The sequence below is a fragment of the Telmatherina bonti genome (assembly GCF_933228915.1).
Source record: "Telmatherina bonti genome assembly, chromosome: 12".
Taxonomy (NCBI): domain Eukaryota; kingdom Metazoa; phylum Chordata; class Actinopteri; order Atheriniformes; family Telmatherinidae; genus Telmatherina; species Telmatherina bonti.
The window spans coordinates 18424706-18448202 of record NC_136610.1 but is presented as its reverse complement, the minus strand read 5'-3'; the positions used below and the strand labels follow the sequence as shown (position 1 = coordinate 18448202).

Genomic DNA, 23497 nt, shown 5'->3' with positions numbered 1-23497 from the left:
TCATAAATTATTTCTGACCTGATTTTTATCGAATTTAAAATATCCAAAGGTAGCAACAATTAAAAAATAATTTAAGAAAAACATGCATTGACAGAGTTAGCAGTAATCTGTAACATGTAGTTGCTCTGGGGGACAAAGATATGGATATTTGATTGGATTTTTCTTATATTTGTTGCCATGAAAAATTAGAGTTATTATTACCACTATAAAGGACGTATGTTTTTGCCTGTGGTACTTGTCTTGTCTGTCCGTCTTTATGGTTGTTAGCAACTATATGCAAAAACTACTGGGTGGATTTTTGTGATTTTTTTCCTGAGGTCTTGGTCTGACATTCCGTTCAATTTCGGACTGATCTGAAAAAAATTGTGAACACAGGAATTTTTAAAAAGATTCATTACCACTGTGAGATAGAGAATAATACCATTGTTCTTTCAAATGCTAAATGTATATATTGATAATCAAATAATCTAATAGTTTATGTAGAATAAAAATAGGCCTGTAACAGGGTGGATTACATGTGTTTGGAAATGAGCTGCTTGCTCGAGGTCTAAGCCTTATTCGAGTGCTTTTCCAGTTTCTATAAGGATTCTTCTTCACTTAGCATTTTCTTGAATTTTTAAGGAAAACAATAGCAAAGCTTTTGTTTGACTTTGTGGTATTTTGTGAGCGATGACTAGCTGTTTGTATGAAGCGATAAAGCTACATGAGCCATATGAAGAACACAATAAACTAACCTTGAGTGACAGTAAACAGATTGCAGTTATATAGCACTTTTACAGTACAAATCATCCATTCAAAGTTAAACATTCATATAGCAATGTCTTCTTTTGATGCTTTTAGTTAATACATTGACTTGTCCCTATAGTGCATACAACTACTTACACACTGGATAATGAATCATGGGCAATGAAGGCTTCAGTGCCTTTCACCAGGACACTTCAACATATGAAGTTGGGAAGCTAGGGTTAAAACCAGTAGGTTTTTGACTAAATCACTCTCATTCCTGTACCACAGGTGGCTCACACAAAGATTTTATGCATATTGTTTGCTTGCACAAAATAGCAGCAGAAACCTCCATTAGTCTGCATTCATTTGAACAGAGCAATTTGTGAAAGCCAGTGTGCAGGATGGTAGCAGGACAGCAAGTGAGCGACGCAGACTGGGAAAAGGATCATTTACATCCATGTTGTCATCTAAACTATCTGTACCTGCACTTGCACCCTCCTCGCCATCCTGCTGTTCTCCACCACCTCCCTCCTCATCTTCAACTGGTGGACTCTGCCGGGGCTGGAAGATAACGTCCAAAAACTCCAGCTGGCGGAGTCCACGAAGCATCCTGCAGCTCCGTACTATCTGCAACTCACTGAGCGTACAGGCCCACAGGCATAGACGTTTCAGGTCCCTCAGACGGCTAGCACAGAGCAAGCCTGGCCCTACTTCCTTACCACCAAGGCTTAGCTCCTCTAAGCCAAGCCATCCTGCACCCAGACCAAGGGAAGCCATCTGTAATTGGTAGCCTTGTCGTCCCGTAATGCCTATTTCCAGAAACTTGAGCCTGGAAATGCCTTCCACACCAGAGACACCATCTTTCGCTGCACAGCTTCTTAGGCCATTTGCAGTTACACGGAAAGTGTCGCGTAGCTCTAGGTGACTGAGCTTCTCCCATGATGTCAGACTTTGTAGGTGTTGATCTGTGAAAGAGGGCACATTATTGAGGACTAACCTCTCAATACAAGTCCCTGAAGGAGAGACAGACCCCTTTCTTTTCTGGCCCCTTCCTTGCTGTGAAGAACCCACACTGGATGTGGCTTCTGCTCTATCATTGGGATGTGCAGGTGAAATAGGCAGGCTTTGGCTGAAAAACCCACGAGGCAGCTCACAACCACGCAGCTCCAACACTCGCAGAGTTAGAGGCAGGATCTGGCAGTTTGGGAGGCCTCTTAGGTCTGCATGCAGAAGGTAGAGCTTACTCAGGCGTGGACATTTTGTGGACAAAGCCTTGAGCCAAGACTCAGAGAGAAAGGTGCCACCTCTGGCAGAGAGCAGCAAACCACGCAAGCGAAGGCACCGTAGTCCGCAACCCAGGTACTGACGCAGCAGGACCCAGAGGATGCGAGATGTCACCTAACAGAGTGAACAGTCGGTACATGCATGTGTATTCAGGGTGAGACATGGGAGGCAAGAGAGAAACAGTTTCTGTCAATAACGGCACAGACGCTGACCAACTATGAAATCAAAAGAATAGGTTTTCTTTTTAATAAGCTTTATTTTTGCAATGAAATCCAAATTATTGAACAATGCAAGAAGTTCCCTATAGTGAACTAAAAAACACAGACAAAATGTACACAGACTAAATTATATAGCATTTTATTTTGCTGTATGTTTATTTGCTTTTAAGTTTGCAAGAAACTTTTTCAGTAATAACAAATTTCTGTCTTCTAGTCATGTTATCTTATCTTTGGAGTTTTGGTTTGGACCCAGTTAAAAAATTTAATGATTTCTTTCTGCTGTTGGGTGAGTGCTTTGGACTGTCTTACTTTTTGAAAGCAAAACCAGTCTGGTTTACTTTTATGACACCGGGTAACATACTGTCCTGAAAAAGTATTTGGTGACTTTTTGATTGCACTGATGCATGCAATCTATGTCTTCCAACGCCAGAGGCAAGACAGCATCCCATAACATGATAGTTTCAACCATTTTCATGATAGGTAGTTGATTCTTTTCTGTGTTGCTAGAATTTCAGTATCTTTCTCAACAAAATTATACTGCATCATCCTCTCCAGTTTGCACCAGCCATCCCAAACTCTTTCCGCCAGGTACTGATTAATTGCTATGACACTTGTAAATTATACCACAAATGACAGAAACATGTATTTTGAGATTTTAAATTTCAAGATGTCTTTTAAATTGACTTCAGCACTTCTACGGGTTACAGACAGCTCTGTCTGTAACCCTCAATTGCAAAGACAACTGAGGCTGCTCACCACTTTTTATGTGGAAACATTTTCATTTATTGGTCCTGGCTGGTTAAATCACTAAAATATTCTTGCAAGTTCTACTTTTTTTTTTTTTCCCACTTTTTTTTTTCCACTTTTTTGTGAGACTGTTGCTGAGAAACTTGGATAATCTTCAGATTGTGTAGAATTGACGTGTTTGTACCCTGAAAATATTCTAATTTTGGTGCAGAAACTTGAGGGAAGTCAAACATTTTAACCATCACAACTATCAAAAGAGAAGTAAAGTTGTTGCTAATGACACAATAATTTATTATAACATATAGTTTTATGTCTCAACATATTTATGAATGCTCTATAGATTGCACAAACAAAATAAAATCAAGACTGCTCTGAATGAAAAGAAAACTGGGAAAGCACATTGTCAATAATCTCACCCCTTTCCATGCGGTCAGATCGACAGTTCTCCACAATCTTTGGTCTTTAACAAGGCGTTTCCATTTCTTGCACACTCTAGAAACAACGTGGAAAACAACAGCAAAAACTCACTTCTTTGACAGGAATCACAACAAAGAAAAATCTGGCTCTACCTTTTCTTTTCCACAAAAGAGAACTGATAAAACATTAAGAGCAAAATTAAAATTTCTTACCTCCCAGCTCTGACAAGCTCTCTTACACTCAAATACGACAACACATCTATTAAAATGTTTTCAGGAAAGTAGTCCAAATTACAGGCTTTAAATTCATCCATTTTGTAAACAAAACTCTTAAACCTTCGACACGGAGGACAATCCCGACGCACCCGGGTTGCGCACGAAACACCAATCCCCAGGAAACAGATGCCCGATCACCGTAGGACTTAGCGGTGGCATGCAGGTACATTTAAAATGTTTCTTTTGTTAAACATAGTTCTATAACATAGCATGTTTCCGTTGTTGCAGTGTTATTTTCGGCTTACTAATTTGAGAAGCCAATAGTGTGGTGCAGATCATTTTGCAACATCCTGAAGAGCGACGTCGCCACCTAACGTCTGTCACGTCAACATGCCACTGCGCCTGCGCGGCTTACCGGACAAGATGGCGACCAGCAATGGTGGAGGAATGGAGGTGGATGAAGCAGGCGAGTAAAAGTCACTTATCCAATCATCTGTACCTGATGCCAGCATGAATGTGTTTACAGATTGCAGTAAAAGTGGTATATTTGTATTGTTAGGTGTTGTAAGTGAACACTTTGTGCTGTTAAAGACTGTAAGTTTCGAGCTTGCTGACATAAGCGGGTTAATCTGCTCTGAAGCTGACAATAATTAATAACGTCGTATTTTCACTTTCTTCTCTATTATTTTAGTTTTTATCAATCATTTAAATGAAAACCTATTAACACAGTTAGGTCTGTTTAGGAATACCTGTTTATGACGCCGTGTAAACAACAAAACACCCAACTACCAAGGCAAGGCCAGCGCAGCTTGCAGCACAAATATCTGAGTTTTAAAGTAAACACTGCAAATTACATAAATTATATAAGATATGCTATTTTTCATTACTATATTATTTTCTAAGGTTAATTATATTCGGCTCTTTAGTTTCTTAAAAACAAATAATCAACTGCAACAAAAAAAAGATTTCCTGCCTTTGCAATAAAATGGTGGCTTTAATTGAGCATAAAAGAAAAATCTCTGTCAACCTACATGAAAGTTTTATGAGTAAAATTTAAATGCAATTATTTAGTTAATTAAGCAGCATGTTTTTCAATAATTGTCAAATGTGTGATTAGGGTTTCATTATGGCAACTACTATCCTCTGTAGTTGCTGTGCTGTTAAAGTCCATCTTGCTTTTGTCTCTGTGTCTGCAGCCAGCCCCAGTGTCATGGCCTCGGGGGTCACTGGGAGTGTGTCTGTGGCCTTACACCCTTTGGTTATCCTTAACATATCTGACCACTGGATTCGCATCCGTTCACAAGAGGGGCGACCAATGCAGGGTTTGTTTCACTTTAAATTCGGTGTACATTAGGAATAGCTTTTAATCTGCATTTAAAGATAAAAGGCAACTGGGTTTGTCATTTTTAACCCAGATTCTTCATCAAGACAGCTCACAAGAAAAATATTAATTCCCTTTAAAACAAGAGCTCAGTATACTATTTTCTGTGTTGTTCTTTAAGTTATTTGACAAGTATATATTTTAAGAGAAAAGGGGCGCTAAAGAACGTGAAATGCAGCATAACTACACACAAAAATGTTGTTAATCATGTCTTCTCTCTGCTCAGTGATTGGCGCTCTGATTGGGAAACAAGAAGGTAGAAACATTGAAGTTATGAACTCCTTTGAACTGATGTCTCACACCATAGATGACAAAGTGCACATTGACAAGGAGTACTACTACACCAAGGAAGAACAATGTAAGGAGTATTTTACAAGTATTCCTATCCTTGGAATACGAGTAATTGTCTTTACTGACTCATTGTTATGAAATATTAAGTTTGTAGTCTGACAATTATGACTTCTGACATTTTAAACTGTTTTAAGAAAGTGATATTAGATTAACAAACCATCAGGGAGACCACCACTTCATTTTGATTTGCTTTCTTATTTGTGAACATTTATAATTTAATTGAGTTCATTATTATAATAAAGTTCAATGTAGTGTGAATAAATGGTCACAGTGGTCACTCACTGCAGTAGTCTTCATTGTTTACCAAGGAGTACAGATGTATAACTAACCCTGCTGGTTGTGTGTTGTCCAATTCATAACCAAAAACACAACTCACTGTAGCTCAGGTGTTCATAACTAAAGGTTGTCTTTATTTATATTGTGCAGTTTTTCTGTTTAACTTCTTGTTGTATTTCAGTTAAACAGGTTTTCAAAGAAATGGAGTTCTTGGGTTGGTACACCACAGGTGGACCCCCCGACCAGTCAGACATCCATATCCACAAACAGGTGTGTAAACACCCATCTAGTGTATATCTGTTGAGCTCATTTCAGCACATCCCAATAGTCTCAATGACTAAAATTATGTTGCAGGGGAATAAGTGGAATATTGAGTTGTTTCTATCACAGATTTTGTACATTTATTGTAATTTTTTCTCCTTTTTCAGGTGTGTGAGATCATCGAAAGCCCCCTCTTCCTCAAACTTAATCCAATGACCAAACACACTGATGTGAGTTTATGCACTTTTTTATATAAATCATGAAGCAGTAGCACCATTACATATTAGTTTACAGCTGCCTTAATCAGTGTCCCTCTCTCCCTCAGCTTCCTGTTAGCGTTTATGAATCTGTGATTGACATCATCAGTGGCGAGGTAGTATTTACAACAGATTTTACCAACATTTTCCATACTTGTGTTGTCACCTGGTTTCCCATCAATCATTGTTTTGGTTCTGTTTCATTTGCATGGTTTTTATCTTTGATGTAATCCAGGCTACCATGTTGTTTGCTGAGCTGACATACACACTGGCCACAGAGGAAGCAGAAAGAATTGGTGTTGACCACGTTGCTCGAATGACAGCCACTGGCACAGGAGAAAATTCAACTGGTAAGAGGGGCAGTCATTAATGCTTTTGTGTTTGAATAGTAAGACTCAGTATTTACATGTTTGTTGTTTTGGCAGCTGTGATTCATATTCCAGGCCTTGTTTCCAGCTAATGATAGATCTACTAAAAGTCACATTTCTAGCCGTAGCTATGTAAGATCACGCTGAAGTATCTGTCAGTTTGAATGATTTTAAAAAGAAATTCTTATAAGAACAGTAGTGCATTCAGCCAGGCTCTGATCTTTAGTTTGGTTTCCAGGACTTGCTCAATGCTTTTATAAAAGAACAATCCTGTTAACACCTTGTTGCTTCAGGTTCTTTAGGTTGTTATCAGGACACCAAGGGCAATGAGAGATATGCCAGATTACACCTTTACTTTGGGTCTGATTCTTTACCACATGGACAATTTGTACCACAGTTGGGTAAATTGATGTAAAGCCGTTCAAACCTAACTTTGATTATAACAATAACAATATTATCACTTAACAAGTGTAAACTTTCATATAGAGCAATATCATAGAATATTTTTGATGACATCTTTTGCTAAAATAAGCAAAGTGGGTTTTTTTTTCCACCATAAAACAAGTAATCTAAATGGTATCTTACATTTCTCCTAAATCTGTACACCTCATGAACACTTAAGCATGTGGTTTGGAGAGCTGATCCTCTGATTGGTGGTGAAAAGCTGTAACCCCTGAGCTACAGCTGGTTTCTAGTTTTATTTAGTTCCCCCAGCATCCCAGCTCTTTTGGAATTGAGGTTGCCCTTACAAAGATAAAACATTTACTTACTCATAAGAAAATAGAAATATTGTTAAATGCCTAACAAGAACGTTTCTTATGTTGCATCAGTTTGATAAAGTTGCTAAAATCCAGTCAGATAGATTGGATGTACTGTCATCAGTAAAGTCAGCACTTTTTATATTTCCCGCTATTCAAAGTATATCACTTATTTACAGAGTATAAAATGGATGTTTTATGTCTCTTTCTTCCCTGTTAGTGGCCGAACACCTCATAGCTCAGCATAGTGCAATAAAGATGCTCCACAGCCGAGTGAAGATCATTCTAGAATATGTCAAAGCCGTCGAAGCAGGTGAGAAAACTCAGTTTATGAGGCACTGAAGGCGAAGAATGTGAAAATAAATCCGGAAAACAGCTGTGCTTCAATGTTTCCTCTCTTCCTTTGCTTTTACATGCCTCAACAAGCCTCTGTAATTACAAGTTTCTCTACGATAGCAGTTTGACATCTCATCTTCTGCATTATAGATATTTTTTCTCATCTGTTTGTGCAACAGGAGAGGTGCCATTTAACCATGAGATCCTTCGAGAAGCAAACGCCCTGTGCCACAGACTGCCAGTCCTCAGCACCATAAAATTCAAGACAGACTTCTATGATGTTAGTAAACTTTGCTGTAAACTTCACAAGTTTATATGAAAATGTCAGTGTAGCATTTATGTTTGCTTTACTGCTATTTCCCAGAAAAAACACTAACAATTTAACTTTTCTCCCAAAGCACTTGGCCTGTTCATTATGGCCATAAATAAGCAAGGAGCCCAAATAAAAAACTGAATTTATACTTGTGCAGCATCTGCATGCAGTAGTGCTGGTGAAGCTGCAGTGAAATGTGATTTTGCACTCAAGTATAGGGTTACAGTATTGTTTTGCAATTTTTTTCCATGCTTACTGGACAAATTCATCGACAAGCTCTAGAAATCCAGGAAGATGTAATCAAAAACCAGTATTTAGTTGAGTCTGTTCAGTTAGGGGAATGCTGTAAGCAAACCTTATGCAGGTGTCGCATCCATATAAGATACAACATGTGTTTGAAATGATATGGTCACTGATATAAAGCTCCGGAGTTTCAGAAGATAGAAATTAAGAATGTCATACTTGTATACTTCAGTATAGTACTCCCTTGTGATTGGTCAGTTTTCAGTTATGTTTCCACATTTCTGGAATTTCTTAGAGAAATTGCAACATGATTCCCATAACTTGATTGTGAGGAGTACAATTCACCGGCATCAGCTGCACCAACCCTACTGTAAACAGACGCTGCATGGCTATATGTCTAGTTTTAAAGCAGTGCTTAGTTGGCACCTTAAACAAAGACCAACTTATCTGCATGGCACACTGTACATGGCCATTTTGCCCACTGACAAATGAAAAAGATAATGAAACAGTGAAAAAACAAGAGACAGGGTAGATGGTGTGGGGAGGTACAGCAGCAGTCTACAGTTTTTTTTAATAATCTTGTGAGCACGGCTTATCTAAATATAAAATAACCAAATGTTACGCGGTAAGTATTTGTTATAAAAAAGTGCCGACAGTTTGCTTTGGTGTTTTTATGCTGGCCACATGAGCATTTCACAGCAGGAGGCTTTCTGCAGGAGAAGCACTCTCACAGCTGGAAATGTGAAGGAGGGGCTGTCTGAAGCACAGAGGAGGCAAAACATGATGCAGAACATGTACTGTGGAAATTGCTTTGTTTTCTTTACAACACATCAAAAATAGCTGGTTAGGCTCCTTAATGGCCATTGTTGTGTTTATATCAGACATATCAGTACCACCTGTAGCTACTATACATGCTATTGTGAGGAGCAAGTGGAAAGCAGCAGATTTTAAAATAAATGATTGACTCTTACCAACACATAATCTCTCAGCTTTCTCATAAAACGACGAGCTCAGAAATGAAGATGTTTTCTTTACACCATTCATCTGGTATGAGTTGTTTATAAACATTACTTTAGCATCTATTGGCGACAACGGGTAGAATCTAACCTTGGGCTTTTATCCAGCATGTTTACATCCGTATCTTATGAATTATTAATTAACTTGCATCGTCCTATTCAAATACAAAACTGAATCTTTGGATGGATAATTCATGCTGCAATGATGTGACTTCTTCCAGTGTTATCTAGCCTCACCACAGCTATGCCTCTTGTTTTCTTCCAGCAATGTAATGATGTTGGCCTCATGGCCTACTTAGGCACCATCACCAAGACTTGCAACAGTATGAACCAGTTCATCAACAAGTTCAATGTCCTGTATGACAGACAGGGGATCGGCCGGAGGATGAGAGGACTCTTCTTTTGAGCTGGCAGAAGGTCAACACACTGCAGTTTTGTTTTGTTTTTTTTTTGTTTTTGTTTTGTCTTCTTTTCCTTTTTTTTCTATTTTGATCAGCTAAAAAAACTCTTCAAAGCAACAACAGCTTTTCATACCAGTTTACCATTTTGAACCATAGAAAGAGCACTTAATGATACAAATCAGCAAGAGATGCATACACAACTTCTCCACTCTTAGTATGCACGGCAGTGAATCCACTGTTATCTTCTTTTACCCAGTTTGTTTTATTGTTTCATGTTTCTGTATGAAATAAATGATCTGCTGTTTTTCAATGGGACTCAGTCTTTTTCTTTCTAATCCTAAATTGCTACGATGACGCACACTTTATGGTAACTACACTGAACACAGACATGTCAGCCTTGCACATTTTAAATAAGCTCATTAAAGTTTGCTGTGTGGAGCTACAGGTTTATTGTCAATAACTGAGAGCGTTTGCAGTTAACGTGTCTTTTGAAGTGTTGTTCCTGCTGTTTGATAGCTTTTCAGACAGATGGTTGTATTATGCAGGAAAAGGGAGGCAGTGAACTCGTAACTAAAGAGTCTGAAGTGTATAGCAGAAGTCAGCATTTATTGTGGTATTAAAGACAGAACGGAACTAGACATAATGATCCCCAACCTGTGGACTGGTACTTTACAGGTCTGTTTTTACCTTCCATATGGTGCTGGGAGGAACAAACCTCTTATATTTCTTGCACACTTTTGTATTAAAAAAAAAAAAAAAATCCAAAGTTCAACCAATTAACTGATGAAAAGCAGATTTTTTTCTTTTTTCATTTTATTTTTTCATCATTCAAAAATTGTTTGCATTAAATAGCTGTGTTGACTGAAAGACACTTATTTACTGAGAAACACAGAACAATGTCTAATTTAACACAACTTGTCAATGTTCTTCTACACATTGCTTTGCATCGCAGTGACTTTCGCAGCCTGGATGGTTGTTTTTTTGTTTTGTTTTTTCTTTAGTCAGATCTGAGCACCTTTAATGCTTCCTGGGTCTCACTGGCTGTCCTCTGCAGGCTCATCAGCAGGGTCAGCTGGGTCAGCTGGATGTGGATACTGGAAGCGGACTGGGTCGTACAGCTCCTCTCTTGGGTCGTATGGGTAAGGGTAGTAGTAAGGGTAAGGATAGACGGTTAGTTTCTTCTCTTTGGGAGCAGGGGGTGCTGGCTCCTCGACGGGTTCCTCTTTTTCTTCCTCTTCCACAGGCGGAGGTGGTGGAGGGACCACCATCTTTCCCTTCACAGGCCTGGGTGGGTGGTCGATCAGGCAGTCTGGGTCCCAGTAGGGGTCACAGTCGTACTCCATGCCCTTGAAGATGCGAATGGGGGCCGGGGGAGACTTCTTGACAAGTACTGGAGGAGGTGGGGCAGACTTCTTCAGCGGAGGAGGAGGTGGATGCTTAACTACAATTGGGGGTGGAGGGGCCTTCTGAGGTGTACAGTGAGGGTGGTAACGAGGGTCACAGAGCACAGGCACAGCTCCGGTAGGAAGGTAGACGATGTGAGGCTTGCAGAGGGGGTCCTTGCTGTTACATAGAAACAGCACATCAGCCTGGGAAATGGCAGGAGCAGGAGGAAGAGGAGGAGCGGCTGTTGGGAGGTCTGTGGCTTTTGGGACCCCTTTCATTGGAGGTGGAGGAGCATGTTTGCACCGTTTGTCTGTAGCCGGGTCACACATGATCATCGGCACTCCAAGTTTGCTTTGGAAATAGGAGGCATTTGGGCCATAAGTGTGCTCAAGGTACCTCATCTGCTGGTAAAGCATCCTCAGCTTGTCGATCTCATACAGCTGGGAGGTAAAAATAATAAATAAATAGACTGATTGAGGCACTAAAACCAAAGTGCAACATTTTCTGATTATAAATGTCTTCTCAGTCACACAATAACCCTTTAACCACTAATTTATAAATACACAAATTTGTAATTAACCAAATAAACCCAGTAAATCTAAAACTTACGGAAAGTAACTTAGCTTCTAAATGAGCATGTAATCAGAGAGGACACCATGATATCAATCAAGTTTTCTAACAGCTGCTAATTAACTTAGAATAGGTCATCTGAAATGTAACAGCACTACAAGTTTTGCTGCCTCACTTTTGTCCTGTTGACAAAAGTCTGCGTTAAAAGTTTGTGAGCTTCTCACCCCTTCAGTGTGTCCGATGCTGCTGTAGTATCTGTAGTAAGCCTGGAAGTCTGGGTTTCCTCTGTACCACCTGGGGTCCACATTTCGCTTCGGTCTGGAGTGAGTCAGAAAGTCATTTGCTTTTTCTGAATCGAGACGGATGCCATTTACAGGGACCATCTCTGTCAGAAGAAAAGTTCGAGTTCTTAAGATGTGTCTGAAGAACAGAGTAATAAATTTGTACTGTAAAAAAATCTGAACTTACCTTCCTGCTTGATAGCATTCAACAAGGATTTACCCTCCAAGAGGCCTGGAAGATAAATAAAATATCATTTAGTGGATTCTAGTTTTCATCAAATTTAAAACATTTATTAAGATAAAGAAATAAGAACTGACCTGGAGGAAATATGAGACAGCAAAGTGGCCCAAGGAAACATAATGAAGAAATCATCTTTTACTCCTCCAATCGAGAACTAAAGATTTATTAACAAAGACAGCTAAGTGTGAACTGGAGGGAAAAATGATCTTTGAGCTTTGATAAATGAGAAAAAAACTATATTAATTTTATGTTGATTGTACAAAGTAAATAAAAAACAAACAAAAATGCACTTATTGATCCTTGGGATTAGATTTTTTTTCTTTAAACTGGCAAAAAACTGCTCATGAATTTACATACATTATACTAAAGCTATTCTGTAACTGTGGGTTTAGGAACTAAATTCTGATGAAAAATGCAACTCCAAGTACAAATCTTACTGTATTAACAATATTAAGGTATCATTTCTGGCTGCAAGATGCAAAATAGTGAAAAACGGCAGCCTTACTGGAACTTACCTTTCTCAGGAGGCTGTCTCACTGGACTAACACGGCTACGGGCTAAATACAAATCCCTGTGTCAGCCACTGTCCAATAGGATTTCATCAACCTCAGGACTAAATTCTTGTCTCCACCTCCCTTTTAATATTGTTTTAAGTGGGGCCTTTGGCACCAATTAGAAATGAAAAGACCCCTGGACCAAAGCCATAAAGAGAAAAAGACTTCAAATAGAAACTCCCCATTAAGTCTGGAAGGAAAGCATCACCTGCTGAGACAAATGCTGCCTACTAACACCATAATCCTGCCAAGAAAGCAGTTTGAGGAAAAGAAAAAAAGAAAGGAAATCATAGATGACAACCTACATGGTCTTAAATACAAGCTTGTAAAGCATGTCCACATCTTGAGAGTGGTTATTTTTGTTCTGAGAACACCTGTTTTTCTATCATCGCTGTTACTGAGAAGATAACATATCAAAAGTTTTTTCTTGTCATTTGTTCAAGTAAATCTGACATACTTTAAAGTTAGACCACATTCCATCTGGAAGTTTTCATGTTTAATGTACATGTCATCTACTTCCTGAGTGTTTGTAAGCAAAATACTGTCATTTTGGCACGAGCTGAGTTTAAATCCAGCATGTAAAATACTTTCTCACCCTGACCAGGTTGAGATGCAGGGATAAATCCTGCTACATCATTTACCATCACACACATTTGTGAAAGTAAAATGACTAAAAACAGTTTTACAATTTGTGGGTAATTTTTTTAAAGAGTACGTGTGCATGTGAATGAAAATGTGGTGTGTGCTTCTAAATTAATACTTTGGTGTGTAAAGGCTTTAATTTGCAGAAACAGTTTTTAATATATGAAACTTGTCGATGGTTGCATGAAAAGTGCTTTATAGCTTGATTTGAATCATTTTTAGAGATTAGTTTCTTCATGTCAAGTCTCAGGTTTTCAACAGCATACAAAAGTTCTTTGGCTTTTTTCTACAAAAATAATTTGTCATCTGCAGAAAAGTGGTTTTAAATCTAATGAAAATTTACAAATATAAATGTGAAGTAGAAAAAAAGTCTGGGCAGCTGATCCCTGTGCTATGCAATAGGATGTTTTCCTAATTTAGTAATTTGCAGAGAAAATACATTTTTAAACAGACTAACACAGGTTTCATACTACCCTGAACAGATATTTCACTTTTTCTTTAACCCAGATTCTTCCCTACAACCACCCAGAATTGCTGTGATGTCCAATTCAACTTCAATTCTGTTAAGCTACAATGTGCAGTCCTGCATTTTTCATTTAATGTTCATTAGTTTCATTCCATATACACTCTATCAAGTATGATTCTTTTGTTAAATAATTTTTAAATAAAACCATGGCCAGCTGAAGGATTAGTTTCAAGGTTAATGTTCTCAGCTCTTTTCTAAGAACACATTTCTACTCACCACCTACTCACATTCATGCCAGAATATGACAAACTGCCTGTGAGACTGTCAGATAAACAGAAGTTATGATTTGCATTTTTCTCTACTTTTATAGACCAAACTATGACAATAATTGCAAGTTTCACCCTGCCTGTTAGTTTTGTGAGCAGGCATAAACTGAACAAGACTGTTTCATTACTACCAGGTGTTGAGGCATGATTGTAGCACTTCATCCTTTCATGTGAACAGAAGAGTCAACATGAACATTGCACTGAAACATTTATTATAACTGTAATACAAAGCCCAAGAGTAACATCTCTGCATGTTATGCATCACTAATTATAAAATGTACAGAAATAATCATAGCAAGTAGAAGATTTCAAGCACTAAACTGAAAATACTTCACATTACTATCTTCTGACATACATATTTACACTAAAATGAATGGTTCACAGAGATCTCAAGATCAAAAAAAGCTTATGATCTCCAACAGCATGAATTCTTGCACAACAATACCACTTAAAAGGAAGTTGAGTTCTGCCTGACTTGTGTTACAAGATGCTGGGTGAATAAACAAAGAACCCTAATACGGGTCTGCAGAAAGCCCACAGCTGGCTGAAAAGGAGTGCCTGAAGAGGAGTCCCAGATTGTTCACACAAAGGTAATGCGACTGCGGGCCTGGTTGACCTGCCACACGTTCAGCTCCTCATACTCCTCCAGGGCCTCCTGGAACTGTGCAGGGGTGAAGCCACGAGAAACGCAACGCTGCTCTGCTTCAGCCATGCGCACCACCCCTCCAGCTCCGCCACGGCCTGCTGTGCCCTCGGTGGCAAGCTCTCGGACCAGAGAGAAGATGATATCAGCTGGACGCTGAGTCCTGCAAAGAAGGATGTCAGATTAAGGGGAGAAATCTGAAGACTTCAAATGTAAAACTGTTTATTTCCAATAAACTTAGTGCAAGTTGTAAAATAAACAAACTGTTAAACAACCTCTATGATATTCTACATCCGAAAGCAGAAGCATTCATTTGTGCAATTTAAATGTAAAAACAACACCTAAACGTTTAAGCAACAAGTACAGAACATGGCAACACGAGCAAAAAAAAAAAAAGAAAAGAAAAAAAAAAAAGTTAACATGTCACTGGTCTTATTGCCCGTCTCAGTGAATGAGGTTGTGTGAACAGAGCTCCATAAAAACCCAGAGAGGTTTTATAGCTTCCTTCAGGACAAGCGGCTACTATAAGTGAAATACAAGAAACTCATAAAAGGGAAAAATGGGTCGGACAACATCCGGTCTTTCGAGTTCTACAAAGTTGACTGAATGCATTCACAAAGTGTAAAACACCAACCTTGCAGTGCCTGACTTGTCAGCCTGTAATGAATCCTTTGACATCTCCATAAGTCTCATGGCCTCATTGACATCTTCCTTCTCCACGGTGTCCATCATACGAAGTCGAGCCTGAAGAAAAGCATAAAAACAAAAAAACATTACAGCCAGTGATTAGATCAAATCCCAATTAAGGAGATATCATTTTCATCCTGGGTCCATCTTGATGCAAGTTGCGCTGTGCCGGCACTGTCAGACCGAGACAAGTGCAATGCCCTCTGGAATAGTCGGCAATTGCCCAAGTCTCCGCCTCTCAACACCGGCTAGTCTCCCCATACACCACATACAGACTAGCTTGTAATAAAACCTCAGTTCTTTGAGAGTTTTCATCTGCAAGTTAATGATGATGGTCCTGGCCATAGTCAGTTTTGCATGGGTTTGCACAGCTGCTCCTAACACACACAGGCTGACTGCCCACCCTGCAAAGCTGGCCAGGATCAGAAAACCAAGCAGCTTCCTTATGCCTATGATGATACAAAGCATCACATTAAACTAAAGACACAGAAATAAGCTAATGTGCACTTATGGTGGCATTTTACTTAAGATAAGTTTGCTCACAGGTGTGCTTGTTTTGCCCCCTTGTGGACATCTGTGGGCAGTACACTGCCTACCCGTTTACCTGAAGTGCTGGTTTTGCAGTAGGTGGATTAGTGCTACCTGCACAAACAGCACTTTTGACAACCAGGGGCAGAGACAACGCAAACCATAAAGGATAACCAACTAACACCCAATAATTTAGAGATGTTGTATATAGCTACTTCAAAAACAAATGGGACTATTCAATATTACATTATGGCAGTCTGAAGACTTTGTCCAGTGTGGGAAAGAAGTGCTCACACTGCAATAGACCAGGTTATCATTGCTACCTGCACTGTAAGCACTTTATCACACAATGGGCTGTTGAGGCAAACAACAATAACAAAAAACAAAAATTTAAGAATTTACAAACCTCTCAAAAAGAGCAACTAAACTTTTAATTTAGTTCTCACCAGGGCAGTGGAGAGACGAAGGATGGACAGGAGGGTACGGGCTGAGGTGAAGGTCGTGTCTTTGCTGACACGAGCCTCTTTTCTCATTTCCACATAAGCAGCAGTGATGTAATCTGCCAGTGTCTCAGGCACAACAGGCTGGCGCTTCTTACACACAGCTATGTAACGCCTGGAAGGAATTTAGGTTTGCGTTAAAGGACATCCTATTTCCCAATAGGACAATAATCTTCATTGTTAGCATTTTGAAATGCAAAAAAAAAATAATTACCTCATCAGTTTCATGTCAATGGGTGTGAAGTGAGTGGGTGGCTGACGGGAGTGCTGGTGGACATAGGTGATGTGCTGTGCAAGACGCAAGTCCGCATCAGCATCCGGCTTGTCCTGGATGAGCCAGAGCAGGTCAAAACGAGAGAGCAGAGCAGCTGGCAGCTGAATATTCTGCTCGATGCTCTTCCGGGGATTGTAGCGGCCATATGCAGGGTTGGCTGCCGCAAGAATAGAACAGCGGGCGTTGAGGGAGGTCATAATGCCAGCCTGGAGAGGAGAGAGACCAGAACGCCTTAAAGGAGATTTCACAAAGGCTTGTTTTGACGTAGATGTAGGGCCGCTGTCAACAATACCTTGGCGATGGAGATGGTCTGCTGCTCCATCACTTCATGGATGGCTGTTCTGTCAGCATCGGCCATCTTATCGAACTCGTCGATGCAGCAGACACCAAGGTCAGCCAGGACCAAGGCTCCTCCTTCCAAAGTCATTTCACCAGTCAGAGGGTCACGCATCACAGCTGCAGTCAGACCAACGCCAGATGACCCCCGACCTGTTGTGTACTGGCCTGAAGACCACAGAGACGACAAATATGTTACACATTCATCTTTACATCACGCAATCAACAGGTTGTTATTTGAAACTATTTCTGGGTGCATTCAACAAACCAGGAGGTTTGATTCAGATTCAAACACTGGCCATTGTTTAAAGATCTTATCTTCTAAATGAGTGGTTTAATGCTGGCATAAACAACATTTCCAAAGTTAATATTTTACAGTGTAGGCCCTAATGGAAAGAAGATGCCTAACTCGATAAAATATTAAACTAGATACAGGACTTACTTCGGGGAGCCAGGCGGTCAATGTAAGACAGCAGCTGGGACTTGGCCACTCCTGGGTCTCCCATCAGGCAGATATTTATGTTCCCTTGAAGGAGAAGAGTTAGAGCTCTAGTTATGCACCCGGAAGAAAAAAGGCCGTTTGAAAAACCACCACAGTGACTAAACACTGTGACTAAAAATATTGTCTTTGTTTGAAAGTTTCTTTTATTTATTATTTGGAGAGGCTAAGGATGCATTCACATCAGGATAGTCCACTAGACTGTCCGATTGGGGGTTGCAGAGGGATGTACCCATGCGGACTGAGATTGTGTTTAGGTTGCTGCACTAGTATCTAGCAAGAGAGGACAAGATGTGAGGAAGAAAACTTTCCTCTACTTGCCAAACATGAAGACAAAATTATCGCTGTTTTTTCTTTTTAATTTTATATCGTCTTATGCAAGTATACTGCAGAGATACCCTGAAACAATGGACAACAGACGAGGCAGAGGACTCTTAACATGATCGGTATGCATTTACCCACAATGCAATATGTCGTCAAATGCAGGAAGTGACCTTTTTTTGTAGTCTGCTTCCTGTATTTGGTCCGCTTGAAACAGACAGAGACGTGCGTTTGTAGGTAAACCGAGTCCGCTTTCTTGATCCAAATCAGAACTTGTTTGGCGCATTCACAATTCCCCAAACAAAGACTTTCCGAGCATACAGACTAGAAAATGAATAAAAAAGGCTGACGTGAATGTGCCTAAGGTAACACTTCCCCGCCTAAATTTAACATCAAGGGGTCTTGGTATCAGAACTTTGAGTTTAGAGGGGATGTATTAGTGCTCACCTCTGATCTTCATGCCTTTGGGAGCTTGTTCCACCCCTCCCACCAGCAACAATAGCAGAGCCTTCTTGACATCTTCATGTCCATAAATCTCTGGTGCTATGGACCCAGCTAGTTTCTCATAAAATCCTTCCTCTGCAACAGAATACAGGTGATTTATTTGCTGGAAAATGTACACGAGTCACACTGGTAAAACGATTTGTCAAATATTTCAATTTATCTGAAATTCTCTATGGACTCTGACCTGTGATGCTCCGGAGTTCCTCATCTGTCAGCTCTCCTGTACCAAGCTCATCATCTTCTGTCTTGTTCATGAGTGTGATGGAGTGAGCCTCCAAGTAAGTTTCTGACAGAAGCCCCTGAAAGTACCATTATTAAAAATTTTGAAGTCCTATGACAAAACAAGTTTCCCCCAAAAAATTAGGATGTCTTTGCAGAGACACTAGTTGCAATGGACAAAACTAAGCATGTACCTGAACAGCCTGGCTGTAGCCTGTACGCAGTAATGGGAGGAACGTTCCTGTGATAGCAACATGGTCTCCTGGCTGGGCAAGACGTGTGTTTTCACCACGTGCATACACAGTCATACTCCTTGGAATATTGCCAACAGGGACTTGGTCGCTCTTCAGAATACAGGCAAAAGTCATGAGCAAATTGAAAAGAGTTAAATAAGTTGACACACTGTAAGAAGTACGAGATAAAGAAGTTTCTCACATGTTCTTGAATACGCAGCTCTTGAAACTTGACAAATTTGGAGCCTCTAGTCTGCAGGTAAAGCCGACCTCCAGATTTATTGGTGACACACTCTTGGCTGGGACACATGATGAGAGGCATGAAGGAGGGAGACTGGATCTGAAGGATAGAGAGACACAAAGATAAGTATAATGACCTCACCACAGGAATAAATGTGTGATTGATTAAAACTTACTGGCTGGTAGGTTTCAGCACCACACTGGTCGCAGGTATAGGTAGCCACAGCCATCATTGGTTTAACCTCAGTTGCACGGGTCACTATGCCCCGAACGGTGACCAAATGGCCAATGCTGTCAGCCCGAATGTCTCGCACCACTTTGGGCTTAGAGGTGCTTGGAGTTTTAAAGTACAGCTCACTGAGGTTACAAAAAAAATTCATGGTAAGTATTCAAAACATAAAAACATGAGGTAATGTCCATCGGGCTTTACTCACAATCTTCGCATGAGCTCAGGAGGGTACTGGTTACGGGGGTCTCTGGTATCTGCAGGGTCACGACCCCTTTGCTCCATCATTAGCCTGTGCTCAATATACACATCCAGAGAATCTTTGGCCACAACCTAAATACAAAAAAACAAGGCATTAACTGACATGAAACAGGAGACATTTAAGCTGCCTTTAGATAACATGCATGATAAAAACACCAACTTCTACATACATCTCTTTCTTTGTACTCTGGCAGCAGTTCATGGACAGCATCTGCAAACAGGCCTGTGTAGCGTTTGGCATTCTCACAGATACTCTCAACCAGCTCAGGATCTTCTTCCGCCACATCATCCAGTTCAACAAAGAGGGACACCTGCTCCCTGTGGGCCAATGCCACCTGCATGCGTAGACAAGACCCCCACCACAAAAAGTTACACATTTCTCTTTCAGAGTAGTTATCACCCATTACCAACTCCATCAAGCTCAAGAACTTCTGACAGTGCACTCAGTTGCTAATGTGTATTAAAATGCAATTATTTTGCTTTAGCAGTCTTGGGAGGATAAAAAAACCCCCACAAAAGTACTTTGTTTTCCAAACTAGTTTTTGAAGTAACTAAATGGTAATAGTTTTCAGTTGCAAAATAAAAATGCTGTGAAATTATGTGAAGGTGAAACATCAAGAAAACCCTACTAAGAATTAATTACCTGCTTAAAAGATAAAAGTACAATTTCAGCTTCAAACACCTGACATTAAATCTTATTAAATTCTTTTTTACTAGGATTACTGAAAATTAGTATAAAAAAATGTCACCTCACTTTCACTGACCAATCTTGCATCAGGCCCTTTCAGTTTAGCACGATGATGTCATAACAACACAGTGCCCAAACAAGTTTCCAAAGAAAATGTTCAATTTTTAAATATACCATTTATTCACTATACTTACAAGTTGTGCTCCATATTTGAACACCTTCTTCCCATTCTCATCCTCTGTGTAAAACTCCTGCAGGAACCTTTTGCACTTCTCTACAAAAATAAACAGACAAAAACACCATCAGCATTTATTTTCAAAATTTAAAAAAAGGCCGCATCCAGCAGCAACAAGGTGTAGATTCAACAAAAATTGTTATCTTTTAATTCATGCCTGTGAATAAAAAAAAAAATAAAAAAAACGGAATTGGAATTGTTGATCACCACCAGCTGGAGTGGGCCTACACACAGGGAGCTAATTTGTTGTCCTGCAACGACCCCCTTTGTTGAGTAACATGGCATCCTGTAATCTCGATGAGTCACTATTGCCTACAGTAAACCGTAAACTGCCACTGCTGCACTACATGAAGCAAATTTCCTTCACCTGAAGCGCAAATCTCAACTTTACAATGTAATAACAGGCTTTTTACTGGCTAATATATCAGTATAAAAATGTAAATACAACAACTGGCGTACTCAGTTCGGTGTCTTTCTTTGGGGGGTAAAATATACCCCCCACTTCTCGAAAGAGTCACAACTAAAACCAAAATTTAAATATGCCTTACGAAGAACTAAAATGCTCTTGGTATGATAAATAAAATACGCCACTTACTTTGACGCTGTAGCGGCTAAATTGCACCTCTGCTTTTGTATTTGTCTGTTCGAGGATGTTATTGTAAACAAAGCAGCACATGGCTTTTGTGCCCCGTCACTCATATATCCCTACGCGAATCCTCCGCTCTTAAAAACAGTCCCATCTGTTGTTTTCATACCATGGCCAGCCATCTTATAACATTAGCTTAGGTTAGCAGAGTTTTGTTCAGCGTGGACAGTCGTGCCAATACCAGAAATAGCTGTGAACATAATCACTAAACGGGACTGCGCCGCTAATTTAATGATTAACAAGGAGGTTTCCAACGCCTAATACGCTGCAAGGAGAACTTCCAACGTAAACACCAAGCGGTAACATTTCACAGGTTTAAATGTGTAGATGTAAACAACACAAACAGAAAAATAAATATAAGCATGAACATTTTCAAATATTGTCTAACCTTTTGAAATGTTGTGATTAGGTGGTTAAAAAAAGTGATCGTGACGCTTTATGTTTCATAAGTGCTTCATTATTACCGATGTTTGCTGGGATCTTTTTTTTTTTTTTTTTAAACAAATAAAGTTTGAATCTAATACCCCGAATCTCCAAACAAATATGTGATGTGAATCCGTTCAAAACAGCACAAAACCAAGCACACGGTAGCTGTTTAAAACAAAACTGTCAACGCATTTAGCGCTAAATACAAAATGGCACGGTATGACCGACACTATTAGAGCTAGCTTGATAGGTAGCATGCTAACAGGTAATGAGTGGAAGCTAACGATAGAGCGTGTACTCAGTTTCAAAAGAAAATAGACTAAAGTGGCTTAAAGTGCCCAAAAGTGCCTTAAAATGCATTACGAATAATAATAATAAAAAAAAAAGTGATTTTATTAAATCTGCATACTTAACTAGCATATCGGACAGGACGACAAGTCTTTAAAATGATCTAAAAATCGTAGCTAATTTAATATGCGTTTAACCACTATAAAGTAGATCTTGATAAGGCGAGAAGACAAACGTTACAATTCCTGTTGTAAAAATTATTAACACTTTTGTGAGTCTCTTTTCTTGATATATTAAAAACATCAAGGGAGACTGTAAACATAGAATGACAAACTTTTCGTCATGAATAACAGTATACAACTAAATGGTTGTGCTAAAGTAGTAATTGTTCGACATGTGCTTACACAGTGGCGCCTGCTCCTTTGTTTAAGGATCCATCCGGGTCACCGTGTAGTCACAAGCTCAATGTTCAAGTCATTGCCCAAAAGTAGCGACATTCAGGAGCATTTATGCAACTTCACGATGAACAGTCTCGATGCATTAGTTTTCTGAACCAAGACCAAATTAATGCTCACATGCAATCGTTTCACAATTGTGTTATTATTCAAAAAGTTTAAAGCGGATTTTTCAAAAACGTAGTTTTTGGTAGTGACTGAGTTGAGAAATAAAAGTTGCATTATCTTAATTTGTGTACATCTACCGAATGCTAGTTGTGCGATAACTAGCGCTTTCGCATATACTTATAGTTTACACATCTACCAAGAAGTTGAGATTTTCGGACAACCTGTTGCTACCATGCCGTTATTGTGATAGACTACTTTTTACCTTTCTCTGCCGCGTAATCCTTACGAGCCATGGCTGTAGATGTTAAGTTACAAGTGAGATAACTTGATCAAACACTAATAGTCCCGACGATCAACAAAACAGTCGTATATTGTAATTTGGGCTATCTTTAATAACTATGGAGACCTGAATTCATTCACATACACCGTGCAATTCTCCCGGTTTCAGTGCAAGAAGTGGCGCGAGTGTGACGTCCCTCACAGCCAATCATTACGCGCCTTTCAGCGCGGATAGGCGGGATGTTGTTGTGGCGCGAAAGTTTCAGGCGATTGTGTGTCACATGACGAAGCAAACTTCCGCCTGGCTTATTAGGAATGGCGGGAAATGTATTGATTGGATTTTATGTGCAACTGAATGAATGGGGTGTAAACAAACATCGTACGTCATTGAGATGACACACATAAGATGATAACGCCTGTTTGAACCTCGACTTACGAGTATGTTGGTGCTTTTTAAGCACATATCTCACACCTCTACACACATACATATCTAGTTACAAAACTACTCCCCTACACGTACACAATAACACACACCCACATCCCTGTACATATACTGGCTGCTGTTGTTTGTAGTTACTTATGGTTTGTACTCAGGATGTCTATTGTGCTTTCTTTGAAACTTTAGATACTTGATTCTCTATAAATGCAAAATATATTCTTCTGTAGAAAAGACGTGGCAGTTGCTGTGGCTTGTTTTCTACTGTTTTTTCTTTTTTCTCTCCATCATTTGTCTGTTTTCCTGCATCTCTTTCCCTCATCTTTCTCTCTATTATCTCTTTTTTTCTGGTCCAGTCCAGCAGTTATAAGCTGAAATAACAAACTTATGAAATAAATAATAAAATAAAGAATAAAGCTTAAGAACCACAG

At 39.6% G+C, this 23497-nt stretch overlaps 4 protein-coding genes across 4 annotated transcripts; 1 reads left to right on the top strand and 3 right to left on the bottom strand.

The window, feature by feature from the left end:
- Positions 1–131: 131 nt before the first annotated feature.
- Positions 132–3705, bottom strand: LOC306763503 (F-box/LRR-repeat protein 12; the record flags this gene model as incomplete). Its single annotated transcript, XM_079250325.1, has 3 exons — positions 132–2124; positions 3392–3467; positions 3605–3705. The coding sequence occupies 3 exons, from the start codon at positions 3703–3705 to the stop codon at positions 1078–1080; spliced, it is 1224 nt and encodes a 407-aa protein (XP_079106451.1). The 3' UTR covers positions 132–1077.
- Positions 3706–4006: 301 nt separating this feature from the next.
- Positions 4007–9819, top strand: cops6 (COP9 signalosome subunit 6). Its single transcript, XM_079249483.1, has 10 exons — positions 4007–4073; positions 4804–4929; positions 5215–5346; positions 5797–5885; positions 6044–6106; positions 6202–6249; positions 6369–6483; positions 7480–7572; positions 7775–7875; positions 9433–9819. The coding sequence occupies exons 1-10, from the start codon at positions 4031–4033 to the stop codon at positions 9571–9573; spliced, it is 951 nt and encodes a 316-aa protein (XP_079105609.1). The 5' UTR covers positions 4007–4030; the 3' UTR covers positions 9574–9819.
- Positions 9820–10602: 783 nt separating this feature from the next.
- On the bottom strand, positions 10603–14001 carry and4 (actinodin4; the record flags this gene model as incomplete). Its single annotated transcript, XM_079250065.1, has 4 exons — positions 10603–11394; positions 11749–11909; positions 11993–12037; positions 13992–14001. The coding sequence occupies 4 exons, from the start codon at positions 13999–14001 to the stop codon at positions 10603–10605; spliced, it is 1008 nt and encodes a 335-aa protein (XP_079106191.1).
- A 493-nt stretch (positions 14002–14494) lies between these two features.
- Positions 14495–22762, bottom strand: mcm7 (minichromosome maintenance complex component 7). Its single transcript, XM_079250310.1, has 15 exons — positions 22614–22762; positions 20388–20467; positions 19676–19840; positions 19453–19577; positions 19195–19375; positions 18981–19118; positions 18740–18889; positions 18511–18625; positions 18270–18401; positions 17445–17528; positions 16959–17170; positions 16607–16872; positions 16339–16507; positions 15312–15421; positions 14495–14840 (listed from the first exon to the last, which is right to left on the bottom strand). Exons 1-15 carry the CDS (start codon positions 22642–22644, stop codon positions 14615–14617), a joined length of 2184 nt encoding a protein of 727 aa, XP_079106436.1. The 5' UTR covers positions 22645–22762; the 3' UTR covers positions 14495–14614.
- Positions 22763–23497: the final 735 nt, after the last annotated feature.